The 27,112-nt window shown below is 34.6% G+C and overlaps 1 protein-coding gene and 1 non-coding gene across 21 annotated transcripts in view; both read left to right on the forward strand.

Annotated features, from left to right (window-relative positions):
• ABI2 (abl interactor 2) overlaps positions 1-27,112 on the forward strand; it is a 139,303-nt gene that overhangs the window by 49,649 nt on the left and 62,542 nt on the right. For all 20 annotated transcript variants that reach the window (XM_042949819.1, XM_042949816.1, XM_042949815.1 and 17 more), the window contains exons 2-3: positions 8,024-8,191; positions 20,083-20,259. In XM_042949819.1, the coding sequence (XP_042805753.1) occupies positions 8,024-8,191; positions 20,083-20,259 (345 nt within the window). The remainder of the gene's footprint in view (positions 1-8,023; positions 8,192-20,082; positions 20,260-27,112) is intronic.
• On the forward strand, positions 5,990-6,096 carry LOC122228923. Its single transcript, XR_006206810.1, has one exon. It is a non-coding gene; the product is annotated as a U6 spliceosomal RNA (small nuclear RNA).

The following is a 27,112-nucleotide window of genomic DNA, read 5'->3' on the forward strand; positions in this document are numbered from 1 at the left end:
TCGGTTAAGCATCCGACTTCAGCTCAGGTCACGATCTCACGGTCCGTGAGTTTGAGCCCCGCATCGGGCTCTGGGCTGATGGCCCAGAGCCTGGAGCCTGCTTCCGATTCTGTGTCTCCCTCTCTCTCTGCTCCTCCCCCGTTCATGCTCTGTCTCTCTCTGTCTCAAAAATAAATAAACATTAAAAAAAAATTTTTTTTTTAAAAAAAATCGACCTAGGTGTTTGACATAATTGATAATTGTTTTCAACATGCCTTTTCCTCATACTATCATATTATGTTTATTTCACTGTACTTCTTAGTTTTTATTAACCTTGTTTAATTCACATTAGTAATTTATTTATATGTCTTCTCCCATAATAGATCCCTCAGAGCAGATACAATGTTTTAAAATTCCTTAGCTCTGAGAGCAGTGTCTTATATATATGATAGTTATGTTACATTGAATGATAGGTCAACATTTTTTTTTTTTTTTGTAACAGTGGCCATACAGTTCTCCTTCATTGTAGTGTTCATTTTCAGCATTTACTTCTATGTGTCATTTTTTGTTATTTTTGTTTCATAGAGTTTATGTAAACCAGATTTTTGTCTCTTCTAATAAAAATAGTTACTAAGCTGTCTGTGAATTTTGTACAAGAATCAGTATTATAGGTTAATGAGTTATTTCTAATTAATTGAATGCAATCTTATTCTGTGGGACCAAGATCAGAAAAAAGTATTTATCTCCCTAGTCTACATGTGTTCTGGGGCTGTTATCTTAATGCTTACAGGACTGTATTTGCATTCTTTTTTCATAATTACATATGAACTGACATAGTAATTCTTAGGCTTAAGTAAAGATCAAACCCTTTTAAATGGAAAGAAAGAAATCTGACTGCCTGTATTGACTTGATTTATTTTGAAAAATAAATGTAATTTTTATGCTAATGTTATTTAATGTTCAAACGCAAACTTAGATATAAGCCACTTAAAATTACAGCTGTCTTGGGGCGCCTGGGTGGCTCAGTCGGTTAAGCGGCCGACTTCGGCTCAAGTCGCGATCTCACGGTCCGTGAGTTCAAGCCCCACGTCAGGCTCTGTGCTGATGGCTCAGAGCCTGGAGCCTGTTTCAGATTCTGTGTCTCCCTCTCTCTCTGCCTCTCCCCTGTTCATGCTCTGTCTCTCTCTGTCTCAAAAATAAATAAACGTTAAAAAAATTTTTTTTAATAAAATAAAAAAAAAATAAAATTACAGCTGTCTTGTAACAAGACATATTTATTAGTAACATATTTATTACTATAAATATGTAATAAATTTATAAACAAAACAAAATACTAAATTCAGGAGCACTAATGGTCATGGGTAATATTTTGCCAAAACTTAGTAGTCCTTGAAATTTGAATATGTGGTGGGTTTATAGATTCTTTTTTCTAACTTTTTTTTTAATGTTTATTTATTTTGGGAGAGTGAGGGAGAGAAAGAATCCCAAGCAGGCTCTACACTGTCAGTGCAGAGCCCAATGGGGGCTCAATCCTATGAACCACAAAACTATGACGAGCCAAAATTAAGAGTCAGACCCTCAATAGACTGAGCCACCCAGGTGTCTCGGTTTACAGATTATTTTGAGCAGTATTACAGAGTGTACGATGGACTTCTCGGGGGTTCCTTGGAATGACTCAAGTCTCCTGGTTATTTAAGCCATTGCAAACCCTTTAAAAAACTTTAATTGCTTGTACAGCACAATGTAGTGTACACTTGGTCATCATTTGATGCGAATGCTTTATTTATATATTGTTTGCCTCTTTTATCTCATTAATTTGCTTTACAATTAAAGTAGCATGACTTTGGCCTGACACAGTTGAGCCCCAAAGCAGAGCTGAATTTGCTTTGCGTCTTAGTTTTTCAGTAATTCCAGAGGATTTATATTATGTAATGTTAATATGTGAATTTTAAAATTTTGTAAATACATTATTGTGGAAATTTAAGGTACAAAAAATTATTAAAGACATTTGCTGATTTCTGGGGAATATCTGTGAACTTTCATTTGGGATACCGTGATTTAGTCTCTCTCATAGTTATTCTTAAATAGATGCTACCTGATACCTTAAAAATCCTATAATCTGTGGCTCTTTATTGAATAATCTGCTTAGGTGTAGTATGAAAAATTTTGGCAAATGTCAGAATAGAAGAATTGGAATTTTGTTACCTTCAACTGTAGGGTATCTGTTAAATTTTTAAAAATAAATTTAATTTATGGTATAATTTATAAGCATAATTCTAATTTTATATAAGTTTGATGACAGTATAATTTTTGTATCTTTTAAAACTTTGTTGTTTTTAATTTTAATTTCAATATAGTTAACTAACATTCAGTGTTAGTTTTAGGTGTATGGTACAGTGATTCAGCAATTCTATACATTGTCAGTGCTCATCATAAGAATACTCTTTAATCCCCATCACATATTTCACCCATCCCCCTACCCACCTCCCTTTGGCAACAGGAGAGTTCTCTATAGTTAAGAGTCTGTTTCAATTTTTACATCTTTTGTTGGCATTGACATTTGTGAAATTTGAAACAGATATGCCTGTGTTGAAAGTAGCTGACAACAGAGAATGATTTTGTGTTTGTTTTTAAGACTATTTTTTAGAGCAGTTTTAGGTCCACAGCAAAATTGAGAGGAAGGTATAGAGATTTCAACATCCCCCACGATATTGGTATATTTGTTACAATTGATGAACCTATCTTGACACATAATCACCCGAAGACCACAGTTTCACTTTAGAGTTCACTCTTGGTGTTTTGCATTCTGTGGGTTTTGACAAACGTGTAATGACATGTATCCCTTATGGTATCATACAGAGTATTTTCACTGCCCTAAAAATCCCCTGTGTTCCACCTATTCATCCCTTCTCTGACCAACCCTTGGCAAACCACTGTTGTTTTTACTGCCTTCATGGTCAGAGTCTTACCTTTTTCAGAATGTCTTATTGTTGGAATCATACAACATGTAGCCTTTTCAGATTCATCTTTTTTCATTTAGTAATAAGCATTTAAGGTTACTCCATGTCTTTTCAGTGCTTGCTAACTCATTTCTTTTTAGTGTGGTATGATGTACCACATCTTGATTGCTTCTAAGTTTGGCAATTATGAATAAAACTACTATAAACATTTCTGTATGCGTTTTTGTGTACACATAAGTTTCCATCTCCTTTGGGTAAATACCAAGAAGCTGGATTACTAGATCATCTGGTTAGAGTATGTTTAGTTTTGTAGGAAACCAACAACCTGTCTTCCAAAGTGGCTGTACCATTTTGCATTCCCACCAGCAGTGAATGAGAATTCCTGTTGTTCCACAGCCTCGTCAGTATTTGGTGTTATCAGTGTCCTGTACTTCAGACATTCTGATAAGGTGTAATGGTATCTTGTTGTTGTTTTAATTTACATTTCCCTGATGGCGTATGATGTGGAGCATCTTATCATGGGCTTATTGCCATCTGTGTGTCTTCTGTGATGAGGTGTGTGTGAAGGTCTTTGGTCCCTATTTTAATTGATTTTTTTCCTTATTGTTGACTTTGAAGAGTTGTTTTTATTTTGAGTAACAGTCCTTTATCGGTTGTGTCTTCTGTAGATATTTTCTTCCAGTCTGCGGTTTGTCTTCTCATTTCTCTTGACATTGTCTTGTGTAGAGCAGAAGTTTTTAATTTCAATGAAATCTAATTTATCCGTTATTTATTTCATGGATCTTGCCTTTGATTTTGTATTTAAGAGTCATTGACATACCCAAGGTCACCCGGATTTTCTCCTGTGTTATCTTCCAGGAGTTGCATAGTTTTGCAGTTTACTTTTAGGTCTATCATCCATTTTGAGTTAATTTTTGTGAGGAGTGTAAGCTGTGTGTGTGTGTGTGTGTGTGTGTTTTATTTAAATGTCCAGTTGTTTCAGACCATTTGTTGAAAAGACAGTCTTTCCTCCATTGTATTGCCTTTGTTCCTTTGTTAAAGATAGTTAACTGTTTTTATGTGGTTCTATTTCTAGGCTGTTTTGTTCCATGGAACTTTTTTGTCCATTTTTAACCAGTACCACACTTGATTAGTATATCTGTCTTGATTACTATAGCGGTAGAGTGAATCTTGAAGTTGAGTAGTGTTAGTCTTCCCACTTTGTTGTTCTCCTTCAATACTGTATTGGCTATTCTGTGTCTTTTGCCTTTACATTTTAGAATCAGTTTGTTGATGTACACAAAATAATATGCTGGTATTTTGGTTGGGGTTGCATTGACTCTATATTTCAGATTGGGAAGAATGGGCATCTTGACAGTATTGAGTCTTCCTATCCATTTATTCAGTTCTTTGATTTTGTTTGTTGGAGTTTTGCCATGTTCCTTATATAGATCTCAGACATATTCTGTTAGATCTGTACTTAAGTATTTTATATTTTTGGTTATTAATGTAAGTGATATTGTTTTTAATATCAAATTCCACTTGTTCATTGCTACTGTATTCATTGCTGGAAAGCTGTTGACTTTTTTATGTTAACCTTGTATCCTGCAACCTTGATGTAATCTTTTTATTAAGTTCCAAGAATTTTTTTGGTCAATTCTTTGGGATTTCTATATAGGTGATCATGTCATCTATGCCCTTTCCTTCTAAAGGGTTTCAGGAATAACTTTTTTCTTTTAATACATTAGAAACCATTTAGTTTTATTAAATATATAAAGTTCATACTTGGTCTAAATAAAGCACTTAAATAAAGCACACCACTGTGTGCTCCTTGGTGAAAAAATAGATTACAAACAATCAAGAAACATTTTTGGGGATGCCTGGGTGGCCCAGTCAGTTAAGTGTCTGACTTCCGTGCAGGTCATGATCTCACGGTTAGTGGGTTTGAGCCCCACTTTAGGCTCTGACAGCTCAGAGCCTGGAGCCTGCTTCGGATTCTCTCTCTCTCTCTCTCTCTCTCTCTCTCTCTCTCTCTCCCCCCCTCCTCCCCCTCCCCCACTCACACTCAGTCTCTCTCAAAAATAAATAAATGTTAAAAAAAATAAAAGCATTTTTGTTCTTCTGATACAATCATCTGAGAGTTGTGCGTTCTTTGGTTTTCAAGACTGAGGCCAATTATTTAGTAAACATGAATGTACAATAAATGTATGCCCTTGTAGAAAAGTAAGCTATACTTTTCTCTGATGTATGTGAATATTCTTTCATTTCAATCACATCAGCTGATATTCCTGACTTCTATATATTCATGACTTCACTATTATGAGGATACATCAGGATTTTAAAGGACTCCCAACTTTTTTTCCTTAAAGAGCAATTGGTATAGCAATTTATTTATAAAATTCACAGTGTTCCTTTGCCTTACTTTAATGTAGAAGAATGATGCCCTAAATACATACTTCATGTTGGTTTACATCAATGTTATATCAGCCACAAAAAGCATCTCTCATAATATTTTACATTACAGGGTCTTCAGTCTTCTGTGGAAAAGTAGATATACACAAAGCCTACCTAATATAAAAGGGTCTCATATCTTTGATGATCACTCAGCTACATGATTTCATATATTCACTAGGAACAAAGGCAGAGCATGAAATGATAATATTTGCTCTTCAAAAAATCTCAAATACTATCCAATATAAAAAAGGGTACATTGAAAATATTTGTTTGTCCAGATATCCATCCCCTTGATCCTTTGAGGCATACTATCAAATAAATTTTCTAAGTGTTTTAATTTTGAATTATTCTCTAGAGTTAATACTCTGATTTAGAGTAATTTCTGAAAAGTGTTAATGACTTGCTGCTTTTACTGTGAATTCAAGAAAAGTTGTTGATTGTTGTCATTGTGTTGAGCTTTTTATTTGTTAGGATGGAATAGTGTCTTTCAGGCTCCTTACATGTATAATCAGAATCTAGAAGTCTGTATGGTGGGGTTTTTTTTTAAGTATTTATCTTCTACCAGATTTGGTTTCAACTCTGTTGTTAATTCAAGTATTGATAAGAGTGAGATTACTGTGCTCTCTTCAGCAGCACATATACTAAATTTGGAACGATACAGAGAAGATTAGCGTGGCTCCTGTGCAAGGATGACATGCAAATTCATGAAGCGTTCCATGTTTTTTTTCACTCATATGAGGACTTTAAGAGACAAAACAGATGAACATAAGGGAAGGGAAACAAAAATAATATAAAAACAGGGAGGGGGACAAAACAGAAGAGACTCATAAATATGGAGAACAAACTGAGGGTTGCTAGAGGGGTTGTGGGAGGGGGGGATGGGCTAAATGGGTAAGGGGCACTAAGGAATCTACTCCTGAAATCGTTGCACTATATGCTAACTAATTTGGATGTAAATTTTAAAAAATAAAAAATAAAATTAAAAAAGATTACTAAGGATTAAGATAGAAAAGAGAAAAAAAAGCTAATATAGTTATCTTTAACTCTTTGCAAGATAAACTGAGTATAATTTGATTATTTTGTTGACTGCTCCTTCTTCAAAAGAATTTTGCTCTCCCTGGAAAAACATATCTAGGGTTGTTAATTTTGACTCCTGTACTGTGTAGGAAAGAGGGGAGAGTGGAATGTAGTGAACTTTGAATAGCTAATGAACACTCAAAGAGATAATGACAGCATATCATGATTTGTAGTTTTAGAAAGTGGTTTTACATTCATTATCTTAATTTGGTATTCACACTACTTAGAATGGTTGATATAGAGGTTTATCTCTTTTGCTTTCTAATTGAGGAAATTGAGAAACTGTTAATCTTGTCCAAGTTGATACCTTGTAAAGTAAATAGTAGAGATGACATGAAAATAAAAGGTTTCTTGTTCAGAGGCTCATGTACTTTCTACTGAACTACAGTCTCTTTTCTTTTTTTATGTTAAAAATTTTTTTAACGTTTATTTATTTTTTGAGAGATAGATAGAGAGACAGAGTGTGAGTGGGTGAGGGGCAGAGAGAGGGAGTCACAGATTCTGAAGCAGGCTCCATGCTCCAAGTTGTCAGCATAGAGCCTAGGGTGGCGCTGGAACTCATGAACCGTGAGATCATGAGCTGAGCTGAAGTCGGACACTTTAACCAACTGAGCCACCCAGGCACCCTAAACCAAAGTTTTCTATAGAAGATGGTATCTAGCATTTAGCAACATAGCATATGTATCTTTACCATTGTTTTGCCTTGTGACCTTGGAAATAATGATTTAACCACTTTTTACTGTGTACTCTGTTCTTCAACCAGAGTTTGATACTTGGCAATTTATGTCCCATAGAGTTATAGCACTTAAAGTGATTGAGAAGAAAGATTTAATTAATTTTAATTTTTCATTATTTGCCGCAATTATTACCTATTTTTATTTACAGTGTCATTTTTACTTATCATTATAATTGTTTTATCATTATTATTACTTTAATGAGACATTACATTATACCCACATTTCACATTTAGAATGGAAGGAAAGAACAAATTCAGAAAACTAGAGAAATGGATGCTAGAATTTATACATTCACATTAGTGCTACTTTTCCAGACAGTGATCTTGAGAAGCTATGTACTTGCTGCCATTGCTCAAAATATCCAGTGGATAGGGGGCGCCTGGGGGCTCAGTCAGTTGAGCATCTAACTTCGGCTCAGGTCATGATTTCATGGTTCATGAGTTCGAGTCCTGAGTCAGGCTCTGTGCTGACAGCTGGAAGCCTGGAGTCTGCTTCAGATTCTGTGTCTCCCTCTCTCTCTGCCCCTTCCTTGCTCATGCTCTGTCTCTCTCAAAAATAAATAAACATTAAAAAATTTTTTTTAAAAATCCAGTGGATCTCATTTTTAAAATAATGGCTATAGGATTTTATGCATCTATACAAAGATGTATCTATTCAACATGAAAATATTAACTCAGCCAACAGTTGTTGGGTTTACATGATACTGATAATTAACGTTCAGAACATTTTTAACTAGTGTGTGTAGATTCAGAAACAATGGATTTTATGAGCATTTTTGTAGAGTAGATTGATAGAATGAGTTATCTTTAAATTGATGATTGTTTTTTCCCCCTTTAGTCAGCAGATAAGCAGCGAGCTCTAGAAGAAACCAAAGCCTACACCACCCAGTCCTTAGCAAGTGTTGCGTATCTGATAAATACCTTGGCCAACAATGTCCTGCAGATGCTGGATATCCAAGCATCCCAGCTACGAAGGATGGAATCTTCAATCAATCATATTTCACAAGTGAGACCACACTGCTTTTCTATTTTGCCTATGAGGAACACTATAAACACAAGCAATCTGTATAATGCTGGCAGGCTTTATCATGTGAGTTAACTCACATGTATGATTTGCAAAATACAAATTCAATATCAGGTTGTTTTTGATTCTTTTTGTGGAGCGATTCTCTATGAATTTGACAGGGAAGCAGATTTTAATACTTTTATTAAAATTCAGTAGTCATGTTAAAATAATCATCTTTGAGTGAAAATTTCTCTGGTTTCTTCCAACTTGTACTGAATTCCACATTTCTTTATCTTAAAAAAAAAAATTAATGTGATAGCCTAATCACTTCTTTACATTTTTTTTTTCTGTTGGTAGGACTTTTGTTTAATCAGGATGGTACCATATCTCAATAAAGAAAATATTAATTTAAGTGAACTTATAAAATTATCTTTATATAAAACTTAAAAAAGTTTAATGTTATACTTTTTTCCATTGTAAAAGCCATTCCCTTAATATATAGAAAAATAAAAAAATGGAAAAACAAACCCTTTCACCACTGTTTAAACTTTTTACTTTTAATACTTTATTCCATTTTTCCTATAAATAGTTTTAAAAACGTAGCTGTGATTATATTATGTATAGAATTTTGGATTTTGTTCTTTTAACTTACTATGACAACAGATATCTTCCCATGATGTTACAAGTTCTTCATAAACATTTTCAATGGCTGTATAATATTGCATGTGTATGTCACAGCTTTCGTAACCATTTCTGTATTTGGGGCCATTTAAATAATACTGCAGTGAAAAGCCAATTTGTAATTGCAAAATGAATTTTAAAAAACATTAAAAAGATAAAGGTTTTGATCTGCCTGCTTCTCTTTGATGAGATCTTTGGAGCTTTTCTAGTTCAGCTGTCTTGTTACTGAGTAGCAGAGTTCAGGATGCTTCTGAAATTGACTAATCCAACAAATTTTCAAAGTCTGAAGCTTAATTTGTGTAATTAAATAAAATAGAGTCCAGATAATCAAACCAGATATGAGAAGACTCACTTATATTTGCTATTTGAAAGTTCACCAAACTGATTTAGAGGGACTTCTTGTTATTTAATACTATTTAATCTTAAAAATGTATTTGCCACTGTAAGGTTTTCTTTACATCCCATATGAAATTCTGTAGACATTGTATAATTTACTGCTTGCTATATTGCTGTATCTCTTAAAGTAAAAAACAAACCCTCCCCCAAACCCCCCAAGAATTGGTGAGGGTTTTTTTTTTTTTTTTTTTTTTTTTTTTATTTTTTAATATATGAAATTTACTGTCAAATTGGTTTCCATACAACACCCAGTGCTCATCCCAAAAGGTGCCCTCCTCAATAAGGTATTGGTGAGTTTTAACGAGAAGTAAATTTTATTTGGAAGTGACCCCTTAGAAGAAATAATAATAATGAAATAGATGAACTTGGTTTTCTGTAAAAGGAGGGATATTGACAAATTACTAATCTGATAGAGAATTTTGGGGTTTACAATTAAGAGTTTTAGAATTTCTGCATATTTGAAGTCTTAGCAAAGGACCAAAAAAGACTATGAGAAGAAAAGTTCAAATGCAGAAGAGACATTAATAGAGTTTCTAAAAAGGATGAACAATTTGTTATTAGTTTGTGAAAGTAGAAGAGATTGTGAAGATAGATGATGACAATAAGCAAATAATAATGAAAGATAATCATCTGTTTTTTAAAAGTAATCTCTATACCCAACGTGGGGCTCAAACTTATGCCTCTGAGATCAAGAGTCAGATGCTTTACTGACTGAACCAACCAGGTGCCCTGATAATCATCTGTTTTTTGATTAGAATTCTGTACTACTTTGGTAGAGAAGGGTAGCAGTTTTTTTTTAATTTTTAAAAAATTTTTATTTTTTGAGAGAGAGAGAAAATGAGATGGAGAGGGGCAGAGCGAGAGGGAGACACAGAATCTGAAGCAGGCTCCAGGCTCTGAGCTGTCAGCACAGAGCCCAATGTGGGGCTCGAACCCATGAACGGTGAGATCATGACCTGAGCCGAAGTCAGCTGCCCAACTGACTGAGCCACCCAGGCACCTGAGAAAGGTAGCAGTCTTAAGGAGGAAGGTGAATAAGTCTACTCTAAGTTGTAATTATATGTATGAATTCAGTTAATGAGAACATTTTATTTTTGAGTGTCACATAAATCTACATATAATTAATAGTCTAATTAGTGCTGTCTTTTAAAGCCATTTTAATGGAGTAAGTGAAAAATGGGAGAGATGAATGGATAGAGATTAGTAGGTCAGAAATAACAGGGGCCAGGGGCACCTTGGTGGCTCAGTCGGTTAAGCATCAGACTTCGGCTCAGGTCATGATCTCATGGTTCATGAGTTCGAGCCCCACATCGGGCTCTCTGGTATTAGCACAGAGCCTAGAGCCTGCTTTGGATCCTGTCTGCACCCGCCTCCCCCACTGGTTCTGTCTGTCTGTCTGTCTCACTTTCTCTCAAATATATGTAAACTTAAAAAAAAAAAAAAAAAAAAAGGGAAATAACAGGGGCCTGAGTCAGAGCTGTCAAGAATATGTTGACTCTTCTTCATTTGAAGTTGAACAATCCCTGGAAGGGTGAGGGATCTGCAGTTGTATAATACCTGTTAAGTCTATACAAAAGAGTATGCTGGGTGAGAGGTTGAATAGGAGAAATGGGCTGATGGAGGTTATAGCTAAGAAATAAGTAAATTTTAAAAATTATATATTTTTTAGTATTTGCCTTAAGGGTTGAAATAATTTTCAGTTATACTTAATGCACAGGTAGAGTCCTTTGTTTTAAAAGTCAATTGAGGGCACCTCTGTGGCTCGGTTAGTTGAGTGTCCAACTTTTGATTTCACCTCAGGTCATGATCTTGTAGTTTGTGAGTTTGAGCCCCGAAGCAGGCTCTGTACTGTCAGTGCAGAGCCTGCTTTGGATTCTCTGTCTCCTGGTTTCTCTTCCTCTCTCTCTCTCACCCTCTCTCTCTCAAAAATAAATTAAATAAATAAACATTAAAAAAGAAAAGTCAGTTGAACATCAGAGTTATTTGATACTCTTTAGACTGAAAGATTATAGTATGAGAAAACATTTTCTGTTTACAAAGCAAATACTTAGTAAATACTCTAAATACAAGGATTGGCAAACCTTTTCTGTGAAGGACCAGCTAGTCAATATTTTAGGCTTTGTGGGCCACATATGTAGTATCAGTTTCATGTTATTCTCTGTGTGCGTGTGTATTTAAACAACTATTTAAAAATGTAAAAAGCTATTCTAACTTGTAGGTCATATAAAAGCAGTCTGCAGGCCAGATTTAGCATGTAGGCTGTAGTTTTTGCAACCCCTTGTTCTTAAATACTGTTATTTTCTAATGTTTGGTAATTATATTTATATTTATTATTATTATTATTATTATGCTATATTAAGAATATTACTATGTTTTTAGAGGGAGCCAGACGTTCTTATGATATCTTGAGATTAGATTTTCCTTTCCTTTCCTTTCCTTTCCTTTCCTTTCCTTTCCTTTCCTTTCCTTTCCTTTCCATTTCTTTCCGTTTTTCTTTTCTTTTCTTTTTTCTTTTCTTTTCTCTTTTCTTTTGTCTTTCTATCTATCTTTCTTTCTTTCTTTTTTTTTTTTTGGCATTTTGAGCAAAAGTATTAGGTTTAGAGAATTTGGAGAGAAGATTGGATTGAAGAAGGAAAGAAATGGAGGTTCAGTCAGGTCAAAGACCAGATCACATATTTATTGGAATGCTAGTAGGTATTAAGAGTTGTTTTGTAGGAGTTGTCTGGTAGAGTGGTTCAGGACTAGGAGATACTAGATCTCTGATGTATTTGATTTCTTTCCTCATCAGTATCTTTTTTCTGTGTCATGGGTAGGAACCTTATCACTTTTCAGCCGCCTAGTGCTCTACCTCTTTTCTCCATATGTTTGGGAGTGGGGAGGGTCAGGGATCTAAGTTTTACTTTGATTCTTCTGCTGACTTGTGTGACATTTGACTTGAACTTCAGTTTTCTCATCTGTAAAATGATAAGACTGATTAGATGATATCTGAGCTATTTTCCATTTGGAATTCTTTATTCTTTTGGGGTTCCTACAAATGAACTTGATTTATATTTGCTTTTTTTCTTTCTATTCTGCTGGCTCTGCTATTCACCTCAGTCTGTGCCCCGCTGCCTCAACCCTCCATCACTCTGATATAACTGAACTAGTTTCTAAATTATTCTGAATTAGAATCTGAAGATGGGAATTCCATTGACTTAGCCAACTGAATGGCAGAGGTTTTAAAAAACAAAATAGAATTGATTACGAATATTTAGTATCAGACTTTTTTGTACTAAACATAGTATGAAGTAGTGCACTAATTTACACCACACTCACCATATCTATAAGAAGTATTAGAATAGCTTCTTGATGTAGATTACTTAGGTAGTTTAAGGGTGGCAATTTAGTTTTTATTTTTTATTTATTTTTTAAAGATTTTATTTTTAGGGCATCTGGGTGGCTCAGTCAGTTGAGCGTCTGACTTCAGCTCAGGTCATTATCTCACATTTTATGAGTTTGAGCCCCACATTGGCTTGCTATCGTCAGCCTGTCAACACAGAGCCCACTTTAGATCCTCTGCCCCCTCTCTCTGCCCCTCCCCAACTTGTGCTCTCTCAGAAATAAATATTTTTAAAAAATTTATTTTTAAGTAATCTCTACACCCATTGTGGGGCTCAAACTCACAACCCTGAGGTCAAGAGTCACATGTTCCACTGACTCAGCCAGCCAGGTGCCCCAAGGATGGCAATTAAAAAAATTTTTTTTAAACATTTATTTTTGAGGGACAGATAGAGGCAGAGTATGAGTGGGGGAGGAGCAGAGAGAGAGGGAGACACAGAATCTGAAGCAGACTCCAGGCTCTGAACTGTCAGCACAGAGCCCGATGTTGGGCTCGAACCCACAAACTATGAGATCATGATCTAAGCCGAAGTCGGATGCTTAGCCGACTAAGCCACTCAGGCGCCTCCCAAGGGTGGCAATTTTAAAGAAATCCTATCTCTAGCTTTGTTGCTGTTATCTTATTTCTTTGGAAGCATATTATTTAAAAAGCTAACAAATTTTTAATTTTAAAACTGAGAGTAGGAGTTAAATTAACATTAAATATTTTTCAAAAATATATAGTTATCAGAACAAACATTTAATTTTACTGAATTACTTGTATAAACATACATAGCTACTTTTAAGTCAGTATAGCATTATGTGTAAGGATGAATGCTATTTACTATGTCCTTGACTTTGTGTCCATTTCTGGTTAGTTAAAAAAAAAAGGTTTATGAGAACATTATTCAAACTAAAATTCTTTTTTTTAAATATATTTTTTAAGTTTACTTATTTCTTTTTGAGAGAGACAGAGACAGTGTGAGCAGGGGAGGGGCAGAGAGAGAGGGGGAGAGAGAGAATCTCAAGCAGGCTTCTCACTGCCAGCACAGAGCCTGACATGGGGCCAAACTCACAAACCGTGAGATGACCTGAGCGGAAACCAAGAGTTGGATGCTTAATGGACTGAGCCACCCAGGTCCCCCAAACTAAAATTCTTATAAGCTTATAAACTAAAAATTTTCCAAGCCAGGACTGTTGCTTTTCTCAACTTAACCTAAAGAGTCAATACTGTCTACATTCAGTTCATCATGGCTTAAAGTGTATTTATTTTGAGACAGAGTGTGTGGTGTGAGTGTGAGGTGGGGGAGGGGCAGAGTGAGAGAGGCTACGAATCCCAAGCAGACCACACGCTGTCAATGCAGAGCCGGACTTGGAATTCTATCCCACGAACCATGAGGTCGTGACCTGAGCTGAAATCAAGAGGTGGACACTTAACCGACTCAGCCACCCAAGTGCCCCCTCATTATGGCTTAGAAGAAGATCAGGGGGTTCAAAGGCAACATAAAGAACTTAAAGAGGGGGCGCCTGGGTGGCTCAGTCAGTTGAGCGGCCGACTTCAGCTCAGGTCATGATCTCGCGGTCCGTGAGTTCGAGCCCCATGTCGGGCTCTGTGCTGACGGCTCAGAGCCTGGAGCCTGTTTCAGATTCTGTGTCTCCCTCTCTCTCTGACCCTCCCCCATTCATGCTCTGTCTGTCTCTGTCTCAAAAATAAATAAACGTTAAAAAAAAAAAAATTAAAAAAAAAAAAGAACTTAAAGAGTAGTGTTCTTCCCACTCTAAGAGCTGACTAGAATTTATTTGGCCAGCTGTTGAAGTAGTTAGCAGAGAGTAAAGGAAATAGGAAGGAATGATTATTAAATGCTATAAGAAGGGAAGTAATTCTTCTCAAGGGCTAGATACTAAAAGGCGGTGGAAGTTCTAACCCCTGAGGAACTTACCATGTAAGGTAATTTTTAAAAATTTATTTATTTATTTTGAGAGAAAGAGAGAGAGTGTGCATGTGTGAGCAGGGGAGGGGCAGAGAGAGAGAGGGAGAGAGAGAATCCCATGCAGGCTCTGTCCTGTCAGCACACAGCCCAACTGGGAGTTTGAACTCATGAACTGTGAGATCATGATCTGAGTTGAAATCAAGAGCTGGACATTTAACCAACTGAGCCACCCAGGAGTCCCAGGTAATTTTTTGTTTAAAAAACTTTGTAGCCTTGGGGTGTCTGTGTGCTCTTTCAGTTAAGCGTCCGACTCGATCTCAGCTCAGGCCTTGATCTCAAGGTTGTGAGTTCAGGTCCCACACTGGGCTCCGTGCTGGGCATGAAGCCTACTTAAGAACAAACTTTATAGCCTTGTTTAAAAATTCAATTTTAAATTAAGGAGATCCTTTGAAAGGTTATCAATATGTAATTATTCATAGAAGATAGGGTTTATACAGTTTTTAAATTCTTACGTATAGTTTATATCGTTTTATAAAAAATGAATAAGTGAAAATTGCCATTTAGTAATAACTAATTTGTTTTATGAAAGATGAATAATTTAAAGCCTATTTGTCATTTAAATAATTAAATGCTTATTTGAAACATTAACTTATAATTAAAAAATTGAGACATACTTGAAAACACCCAACTTAGTTGAGTTATTCCACCATAGCTATTTGCAGATGTTTTCTCACGCTGATGATCAGCTGAAGTAGTACTGTCCAGTACAGTCACCTTTTGATTATCTGTGTTAATGGGCCACAATGATGCATGGGTAATCCTAAAACAAAGTACTTTATACAGTACCTGCCTGGTATCTGTTGTGGCCTGAGCATGTGTTTGGATCCATGAAGGAGATGTAGGAGTGGGTCTCAGGCTTGCAAGGGAGTTGGGAGCCATTATGGTTACCTGAGGGTGATAAGAGGTATCCTAGAGAGCTTGGGTTTGGCACTACTTGGCTAAAGTGTCATGGGGGAAGCCCACAGCATGTGAGACCAGACTTGGCAATAGCCAAGAGAGAGAAACAAATAGAGAAACAATAGAGAAATTAATAAGGATCTGTTAATAGGAATAGACCACACAGTTGCAGTGACATTATTTGGTGTATTTTTTGGTTAACAGGTAACAAACAATAGTAGTATTTATTAGAAGTTACTTGCATTAGTTTTGGTCATCTTTGCTAAACACATTTTTTACTTGCCACAGGTAAATGCTATTATTGAGACCTCTACTAAATAAGACTAAATTTATTATCATGTAACCAACAACTCTAGAAGTGACAGGATAAATTTGAAATACTTTTTTTTCTATTAAAATTCTTCCTAAATATCAATATTGAACTTGTACTTCCAAAATTTAACTTTAACGCATTTTAGTTTTGTAATTTCAAAGAATATGAAAAGGCAAGGCAATGATGATTACTGAAGGCTATGAATTTGACTTAGGAAAAACAGAGTAGCCATATTTTTAATAAAAAAATATAAGAGCTTTAAAAAAATTATTTTAAAACTAATAATTGGCTGTGAGTTGATGAATGTTGAAGCTGGATTTTAGGTATATAGAGGAGTGTTCATTCTGTTACTCCATCTAATTTGAATGTGATTTTCCCCAAGAGAAACCTTTGAAAAATTTGAAGTAGGTGATTGCTGAAAATTTCAGAATGTTATAGACCAAACTTTCTTCTCCTTCCTTATGGAGTAGATTTATTGTTCTCTGTTATTATTCAGATTCCAAATAAAATCATAGCTATCTATTTTCTGAAGATATATTTGATTCACAAGAACTCCTACAGTTCAACCTAGTGTGGTAGTACGATGGGAAGAATACAACTTATGCTCTTTGATTTTCTTAACCATATATTACTTTTATTACTGTATATGTTTTTAAAAAGTTAACGACACCAAATATCTATACTTATCCAGTCGCTAGAGACATTAATCTTAAGTCAACTCTTGTAACAAGTCTGGAAACAATTGATATTTGAGAGTGCATAATGTAAGGATAAGTGAATTAGTCTCTCCTCTAGATCATTGGTTCTCAATCCAGGTAGTTTTACCCCTGCAGAGACATTTGGCACTGCAGACATTTTTGGTTGTCACAACTTGGGGTGCTCTTGGTATCTTCTGGGATGCTTCTTCACATTGTACAATACTCAGGACAGCTTCCCACAACAAAGAATGATCTGGCCCCAAGTCTCAATAGTGTCTCTGTTGAGAAGCCCTGCTCTAGTTTTTCCCAGATGTAGGTATTCTTTTAAAATAGACAACTAGAATATTATATAGTGAAACTAAATTCTTTTGATTTTCCATGTATATATCCTGTTAAGAATTATGTTTTAGAGCATGCATTCAGTTTTTACTGGTAATTAATACAAGAAGCAACATTTTTCTCTTCAGAATTCCTTCAACCAAATCCTTTTAGAGTTTAGTCCTGGGAAAATTGTCCCTTCCTCATGAAGGGATATATTTCCTTGTAATTCATTGTACTTTGCCTTCTCTCCTAGGAAGATGTAAGAGCCCAATTTTATGTCCTTTTATAGCAACTAGCCCTTATTTAGGCTCATAGGTCTGAGATCTTTTTCTTTGCTATACTGGTTTTTGTTTTATCCTTAGCATAAAGGTTTGTGGGTTTGGGCTGTGTGTTTGTGTGTATATAAAGAGAACATAGAAGTAATATGTAAATGCCCCAGTCACCAGGTATGATCAAATGTTTTGAGTGCTTTTTTTAAAAAAAAAGCCTCAATTTTTTCAAACAATTAAAAAAAGTGCTTACTATAAAATGTAACTATATATTAGTGCAGATATGGAAAGTTGCTTCCCCATTTTTATTTTGTAGAGATTTATTCATATTTCCAGCATGAAAATTTGAAATTGAAGTTTCAGTTTGCAGTAAGCTTAGAATTCTACTATGATTGCTTGAGTTTGCATTCTTATGGCTTCATTTTTGAATAGGATAATTATGTTTCTAAAAACTCCATGGAGGGGCTCAGTTGGTTAAGCATCTGACTCTTGATTTCGGCTCAGGTCATGATCTCACAGTTTGTGAGTTTCAGTCTGGCATTGGGCTCTGTGTTGGTGCCCCCCCCCCCCCCCCCCCCAAAACAAATAAACTTAAAAAAATAAAAAGTGGGGTGGAAACAATGTCTCAAGAAAATAACATTCTCTGATAAATTTTCCTTTATTGATGTGTTTAAGACCAGTTATATAAAAAATAGGTACAAAAATGTGCCTATTTTCTTTGGTTTTTGTTTATTTTGAAGTGTACTTAATATATATGAAATCTTCTTAGCCCATATTTTTAATGATTTAGGATGTGACTCATTAAAAATTATTCAAAATGAGATTTTTATTTCTCTGAAGTTAAAAATAAGTAAATACCAACATTGTCACTAATATACAAATTTCTTTTTTTCTGTTACAGCTCTACCAAGTAGTTGAAAAGGAAAGCAGATTTTGTCATTTTTACTTAACATGCTCAGAAAAAGCTCAAAGATTATTTTTGTTTTAAAAAGAAATACTTAAATGATAAAGTTACTACCTTGGCCAGTCTTTGATTTGATACTTTATTTAGATACTAGTTGTGAAGCTTACAGATCCTGTTGGCTTTTAGTCTTTTGGCTGAGGGGCACCTGGGTGGCTCGGTTGAGTGTCCAACTTCAGTTCAGGTTATGATTTCATAGTTTGTGCGTTTGAGCCCCACGTCAGGCTCTGTGCTGACAGCTCAGAGCCTGGAGCCTGCTTCAGATCTGTGTCTTTCTCTCTCTCTGCCCTTCCCCTGCTTGCGCTCTGTCTCTCTGTCTCTCTCAAAAATAAACAAACATTTAAAAAAATTGTTTTTAAGTCTTTTCATTGAAATAAGAGGCTTTGAATTTGTTTCAAGTTTCCTTCATACCGTAGGTAGTTTAAGAGGATAGATAATCAGCTTTCATATTTCATAAAGTGATATTTAATACTGTCATATGGTTATCTTCTCTGTATTATTACAGATATTTTATTTTTTATTTTTGAAAAACGTTTTGAAAGTGTTTTTTATTTTTGAAGTTTGTGTATTTATTTTGAGAGAGACAGAGACAGTGGGAGTGAGTGAGGGGCAGAGAGAGAGGGAGAAAGAATCCCAAGCAGGCTCTGCACTGACAGCACAAACTCTTGATTTCCACTCAGGTCATGATCTTGTGGTTTGTGGGTTTGAGCCCTGCATCAGGCTCTGTGCTGGGAGTGTGGAGCCTGCTTGGGATTCTCTCTCTCTCCCTCCCTCTCTGCTCCTCCCCAGCTCTCTCTCTCTCTCTCTTTTAACATAAATAAAAACACTTTAAAAAATTAAAAAATATAAAATAATTGCTCTTCATATGCCACTAAATTACAGCCTGCTGTTTGAAAATGCTGTTAAATAGTATTAATTAAATTAATAGGAAACATAGTATTATCTGTGTACCGAAATTCACCCTCTATTAGCAAATGGAAAAGTAAAAAAAACACATCCTATGTGAACATTTAATAAACCCAATAAATTAATGAAATATTTTATGAGTATTGTGTCATAAAAAACAATTTTTTTTGTAAAAAAATGTTAACATTGTATTTATATTTTAGGCCCCCCCTTTTTTTTTTAAACGTTTATTTATTTATTGAAAGAAGACACAGCATGAGCAGGGGAGGGGTAGAGAGAGAGGGAGTCACAGATTCTGAAGCAGACTCCCATGTTCTGAGCTGTCATCACAGAGCCTGATGTGGGGCTCGAACTCACGAACTGCAAGATCATGACCTGAGCCGAAGTTGGACGCTCACCCTACTGAGCCACCCAGGCTCCTTTTTTTTTCTCCTTTTTTTTTTTTTTTTTTTTTTTTAATAGAAAAGGCATTTAAACACCAATGGAAATTACACTAATAGGTTATTTTAAAATGTAACCAACTTAACCACTGGGGCTTTCTTGATCATTGTATTAGTATAAATATAAATGGGGTTTGGGAAAAAATTAGCATGCTTTAACCCAAGGATTGGCAAACTTTTTCTGTAAAGGCCCAGCTAATAAATATTTTAGGCTTTGCAGGCCATACAGTCTTTGTTACAACATTCATCTCTGCCTTTGTAATATGAAAATATGTAAGTGAGTAGAATGGCAGTGGTCCAATAAAATTTTATGTATAGAAACTGAAATTTGAATTCTGTATAATTTTCACATGTCATGGCACTAATTTTCTTTAGACTTTTTAAAACCATTAAAACATGTAAATACCACTCCTGGGTTGTAAAAACAAAAAACTTCAGGTGGTAAAAAACTTAGTGGGCCAGATTTGGTCTGCCAGCCATGATTTGCCAGCCCTTGCTTTAGCCTAGAAATGGAGAAAGCCAGTAGGTCCAAAAAGGAGAAAATTTAGCAATTGGGGTTAAGAATATAAATAATGATGTTAAGTCACTGAGCACCTATATTTTGACTTTCCGGTTATTAGAACTATACATTCTCGTGTTGCACTTATATTATATTTTTCAGACCGTTGATATTCATAAAGAGAAAGTTGCAAGAAGAGAGATTGGTATTTTGACTACCAATAAAAACACTTCAAGGACACATAAGATTATTGCTCCAGCCAATCTTGAACGACCAGTTCGTTATATTAGAAAACCTATTGACTATACAATTCTAGATGATATTGGACATGGAGTAAAGGTAAGTATAATTTTTGTCAGCCTTTTAAAAATAGCAGTCCATAATGAAACACTTTAGAAAATGAAGCTTTTATCTTTTCTGGAGGCCCAAGTTTTGGCCCAGTTGTGGTTCTGAAGATTCCTTACTACTATAACTATTTTATCCTTCTTGCTTCTTCTTAGTGCTATGTTGTCAAGTTTTAAGCAGTCATCTGTAAATGAAATGCATTTATTTAAACAGTTATGATAATACCTCATGTAGATTGGGCACATAAGTGTGGTATAATTTCTGTAGTCTTTTAATGACTTAATATGACTGATTAAAAGATTACTTAGCATGTTATTAAAGTATTTACCTTACCTCAAGAATTTATCAGCAAGCTTCTGGCATTAGTTTTCAGAAAGAACATATGTAAACAAACATGTACTTTGAATTTTTCTAAAATAATTCTGTCTTAACATTTGGCTGAGAATAGTGTAGACAAAAGTAATATATGAATTAATATTTCTACCCATTTTGAATATGTAGCCATTATGTGTTTGGGCTATCTTTTAAAATGTATTAGAGTGCCTGCTGTATATATAAAATACCGTGATCAAAACTGAAGTGCATATAAATTTCAATGAAATTGGTATTTATACTTAAACTATTTGGAGCATCAGCTAAGTATTAAGTAACTTAAAGTTTACATCTTAATCATTGATTTGAAAGGCAGTGACTTATTAAATGTGACTTTGGATAAATATATACAATATACTTATAAGTGAAACTGTATAGTTTATGCAGTTATGTCTTTATATATAAGCAAATGTAAATTAAAAAAATACACTATACTAGTATGGCTAGAAATCAGTTAAGTCTAAATTTAATGTATGTCTTGGTAAAAGAAAACATACAGTATAATTAAAAAAAATATTTTTCTTAGAATTTTAATATAAGCATTATTATCTGGAATTTGATATTTAATTTTATAAAATACTTAAAATTTTATAATTTTGAGATTTTTTTTCAAGGCTAATAACTGCAAATAGAAAATTTTAGGATACTGCTGGAATCTACTTCCAAAAGGCACTTAGAATAAAGCATAATATTTGTGCTTGCCCATTTACATAATAAAAACATGATTTCCTTCCCACTCCAATTCTTACTTAATTCAAGTAAAATATTTCTCTTTTGGGACTCTGTAGTCCTTCTTGTTTGGACTTTTAGTGTTTAGGCGACACTAATGTGAAGAAATCTTTAATAATGTTTTTTGAATAAAGCAATGTCATATAATTTCATCAGAAAACCTTCCTGTTCATGACACATTCTGCTTTGACCACTCTTTCTATGATCTACTGAAACATTATTTTTTAATGCTGAATGCTTAACTTGTTTTTTCTTTGTTTTTTTCCTTTCTCTTCACATCCTGAAGTTCCAACTAACCTTTCAATGCTTTTTTTTCCTTACCTCTTTTATTTGCTCCATTTATGCATTAAGTGGTTGCTTAGATTTAAGGTAAGAGATTCCAGGGCTGGATTTCCATTCTTTGTTCTTATGTAGAATATTACATATGGGGAGTGAAGAGATACTCGGCACTTGGCCTTCTAAAATCAACAAATAATTCCTCTTTTTAATATTTAAAACTTCTTGTCATGCAACTTTGTGGTGTGTCTTCATGTTCTGTGAGGGCAGATTTTTTTGTGTTGTTCACCACCTTGTCCTGTGCTCCTAGAACAGTGCCTGACACACACACTAGTGGCTTAGTAAATATTTTTGAATAAATGCTTATTTTGCAATGTTAATATGTTTTGTGAAAATAAAATGTAAGTTACCGTATCATAAAATGTCATTATGGAGTAAAATTAGCTGGATTTTTGTAAATGTAGAATTTATGTTATGGATTGGAGGGCCAACTAATGTGCTTCATTTAACCCTCCCCCTGTGTAATAGCCTTTTTATTCTATAAATGGTGTGCTTTATTATACACTTGTGGCCAGTATGTCATTATCTCTTGACTCTTAGTGAATGTAAAGAAAGTGAGAAGTGGAAAATAATTCAGTGTTATGGGTTTTTTTTTAAGTTGCAGTATCATGTATTTTGCAAAAATCAAGATTAGTTTCTTTTTTTCCAATATTTCAATATAAACTCATTTTAAGAGTTTTTCTAGCTGAATATTAATTATATCAAAACATCAAAAGTTCATGATAATATTTAACAACAGGTTAAAAATTAGAGAAATATTTTGTTATGTGTTTCAGTAACAGTTTAGGTGTTTTTTTCTTTTTTTTTTTTTTTTACAGTTTTAGTATTTTGGAGAATTAATGGTAAAAGACATTCAAGTATATTCAAGAAGTCTCTTTTAAATACAGTTACTAAAATCATATTCACCAAACTAAGCATGCATTTCCTTTTTGTTCTTATTTTCTTAACTGACCCTTGTAATTTATTTTCAAATACATTTTCTTTCTAAACCCTGTTATTTGGCATGTCTTCAGTATAGAAAGTGATAACAGGAAAATAACTGAGATCTGAATCATTAACTATTAACCACGGCCACTGACATTTCAACAGATCTGATAGAGAGATGTGACTAGAGGAGTTGAGGCAAATGTACTTCTTGTGTTATTGAATAGATGATGTTGGCTCCAAGCCCTCAGTCTTGCTGAGTGAAGGCATGTGGAATTGTGAGGAGATTGCTTTTGCATAACACACAAAGAACTATACCCAAAGCAGTGTGTAGTTGCTTGGCTCTTTTCCTGTAAATACTATATGCAGATTTTGGCTGTTGATGTTTTAAAGTGATTGAAGAGAACAGAAAGATTACCTGAATGAAACACAGAAATGGACTAATTCTTTTCCTCTTAAGTTTAGACCAGCTTGCCTAAGCTGCTATCCCATGCTCATTTCCTCCAGATTCCTTCTTGACCTTCCTGGGTTCAGGATCTGTTCATGTGAGAGATAGACCAAAATGAGTGGGAAATGAGAGAAGCTCCTAGAAAGCAAGGAAATATCACACTTGGAGAAGATTCCTTAACATCTTTGCTCTTTGTACCAAAAACCTTCACTCTTTGGGTACTGTAGCTCTATATAGGTGTTGCTGTTATATCTGGGTGCAGTTTACTGAGCCAGAAGAGTACCCTGCATTCATCCTAGAAGCTACAATGCACCAACGTTCTGTCTTTTCTTCCTTCCTGTCCCCCTCCCCTCTTTTTTTTAAGCACATTGTTAATAATTTTTGGTGAACCAAAACAAAGTAGAGTGAAAAAAGTATTCAGCATATAACAAATTATTTCTCTTTTAGTGCCAGTATAAAAATGATTGGTTTTCAAAGGGTGATGAATGGAATAATATAATACATTAAGGTAGAAAATAGAATTTAAAAATGTTAAAGTTGGAAAGGACTGTGGATAATAAACCAGTTAAGTGGTTTTCCAGCTGAGCTTGGAGACCTGTGGGTTATATCAAGTGCCCTAGAAGTCTCCTGATGTTTGTTGGTAGGATTATCTGCTACTTTGATTTCCTCAGCTGTTCATGAGTTCTGTCTTTGCTCTTGTTGCTGTTAGACTTTTGATGCCTTTCAGACTCTAAACAAAGATAACACTTTGGGACCAAACACATGGGATTGGACTCAGAAGAATCCTCTGTACTAAAAGTTGAATTTTTAACATTTTGTACAGCGTGTTCTGATGGTGGTTAATTTAGGTTTTTTTCTTTAGTTAAGTGGGGAGAACAAGTTGTAGAGTTTAATTCATAAGACCTTTGAAAACAATGTCGTGATATTTGTACAACAAAAGGCATAAAAAACTAAATGGTGGAATGCCATATTGGAAGTGTTTTAGTATGTACCTGAGGCCATATAAAAGTGTAATTTACCTGAACTATACATACTACTCCTCCTTGTATATTTAAATCCTGCTTTTTAAAAATGTTTATTAATACTGATATTTCTTTTTTGGAGATTTCTATATAATTTGTAGACATTCCTTTTTATTTAAAACATAGTCTTATTCTAAAATATTCTAAGTTCTTTAAAAGCAGAGAAATCATTTTATAGGCCTTTGTGTCTCATTCTGACCCCCTGCCATGTCTCCCTTAATTTTCATATTCCTTGGCGTGCCTGGGTGGCTCAGTCAGTTAAGCATCCGACTTCGGCTCAGGCCATGATCTTGTGGTTTGTGGGTTCGAGCCCTGCGTTGGGCTCTGTGCTGACAGCTCAGAGCCTGGAGCCTGCTTCGGATTCTGTGTCTCCCCCTCTCTCTGCCCCTCCCATGCTCATGCTCTTTCTCTATCTCTTAATAACAAATAAATGTTAAAAATTAAAAAAAAATTTTTTCATATTCCTTTACCCTTGTGCCTACTAGTCTGGTAGATGAAAAGTGGTTGATAAATGAGGAATATACCACAAATACCATTTTAGAATGTGTCTGGTACTATTCTGTCACAGCAGGTCATCTGTCAGTGGGAGATTTCTTCATAGCAGAAGTGTCCTTTGTGAACTAGAGATATCTGGCCAGCCAGCTTTATAAAAAATACTGAAGTTCACAGGGTTCTGAAATAGCACTGAGATTTGTAATAAACATTGTATTTTGATATATCAAGGTTCAAGGAGTTATTGAATGTACCAAAAAAGCATAGAGCAGGAGAGTAGGAGCACTGTAGAAGAAATATTAAGGCCATAAGAATGAGCTTGATGCTTGGTGCTAGTTGTAGAGATCTCCAAAGCCTGGGAGATAGGACCACCCTTTGAACATAAAAGAACTTTTCTACCTCCAGTATTACCTACATTCCTTAGTCACAGGCCAATGGCAAAGTATTTGAGCATTGTCACTTAAATGAAATAATTCTTCTGTTTTGAGGATTTCTTTTTGGTGGGGAAAAAAGGGGGAGAATGTTTCCTACTGTTTCCTCCTTATATCTAATACCTGCTTTACTTAGCTCTCAATGATGACTTTCCCCTTTATAGAATTAAAAAATGCCCACATAATTCGATGGTTAAAAGCTTCATTCTGATTTCCAAAAAAGACTTTGAAGTATAATGAGCATGCACACTCATGATTCAGGACCATTAACTGCATGTTTATGAACCAGATGATAGTTCTGCTTATGTTTATAGTTTGTTTTAAAGTTTCATGTGGAATTGCTGTAATGAAGTAAGTGTAGCTCTGCTTTGTTTTCTTTGTCCTGAGTTTATGGTGCATTCTCGTTCTCCTGTCTCTCTTTCTCTCCCTCCCACCCCCCCGGCTGTCCACTTCTCCACACACAAAATTTAGTCCTGTGTTCTGCTGCTTGTGAGGAAGTGATGTCTCCTCCATAAACTTCCCTTAAAATAGTGTTTAGAACCATGATGGCTATCAAGTGAATTTTTTTAATCAAATTATTTTATATTTGAAATAAACTTTCTTTAATTATAATACAGGTCCTGCCTGTGATAAACATGTTAAGTTTTTATTTGTTTGTTTTTTTTAACATTTCTTTATTATTGAGAGACAGAGCATGAGGATGGGAGGGGCAGAGAGAGGAGGAGACATAGAATCTGAAGCAGGCTCCAGGCTCTGAGCTGTTAGCACAGAGCCTGACATGGGGCTTGAACTCACAAACCGTGAGATCATGACCTGAGCCGAAGTCAGATGCTTAAGTGACTGAGCCACACAGGCGCCCCGACACATTAAGTTTTGTTTGGCAGTTATTCCTGTTCTTGCTCTTTTCCTCAAATTAGATGACAGTATTTATACTCTGCATAGCATATTCGTTTTACTTAGCCTTTTTCACAAAGGAAAACCACCTTGAAGAAGTATTGAAAAACTCTTTTAGCTTCATATAAAGGTACAGTATCAATAAAGTATAAAATTACAGATTTTTTGGACATTCTGCAGGGACTCTGGTTTCTTACATGATTTAAGTTACTTATCCAAACCCCATTAACCAAGCAGATACAATCATTTGATGATTCTACAGATCATAAAATGTATCAAGTTTTGTTTATGGAACTGTCCACTGGATTTTAATATATAGGTTGTTTATTTTATATATTTTTATAGATTAAAAGACTTCTAGAAGATACTGCAATTTAAATAAAAACACTTTACATGCCAAAACCTTGAATCAAAGTTGAAAAGCTGTTTTCAAGTATTTTAACTATTCCATATATAGAATAAAATTCTCTTTTACTTTTTCTACTGCTGCTCCTTTTCCTTCCTGTTTCTAGCAAATTGATGTAGTTTAGTGTTGGCTCACCTACTTCTCCCTCATCACTTAAAGTAACTTTGGGTTTTATGTTGTTTAAGGTTGAGCTTAAAGGACTTTGGTTATTACTATAAAAAATCTGATATCATAAATTAAGATTTACAGTTTGAAAAGCTACTGGTTATTTGTCCTATTACTCTTGAAATTTTACCTAAATGTGGATTGATGTTTTAAAAACTTCTGGCATTTTCATTTTAAGATATGATAAGTATACCCTCTGCTTATTAATGAGGGGGGAACAAGGATAAGTTAATCTGTCTTACTTGATAACTGGTTTGTTTTGTATTTATTAAAAGTAACACCAAAGGATTCCAGATAAACATTTCACTTGAAAAAATATTGACATCTCAAAGGTATCATTTGTCATTAAAGATTGTTTTAACATCACACACAACTTGTTCACTGGGCTTATTCATTTGCAGAGTTTGTTTCATGATATATTATTTCTTGCCTATTCAGGTAACAAGTAGTATTTCAGGATTTTTAAAAATTTCATTTAAGCCAGAGTAATTTTGGCAGCCTCAATACTCTGTATTTGCTTATGATTTGTTTTCTTAAAATTTATATTTTGAAATTATAGTTATAAATACATTCTGATTTCAGTGGTGTAATGTCTTGCAGTTTCATTTTATAAATAAAATGGAATACT

This window comes from Panthera leo, chromosome C1 (genome assembly GCF_018350215.1).
Source record: "Panthera leo isolate Ple1 chromosome C1, P.leo_Ple1_pat1.1, whole genome shotgun sequence".
Lineage (NCBI taxonomy): Eukaryota > Metazoa > Chordata > Mammalia > Carnivora > Felidae > Panthera > Panthera leo.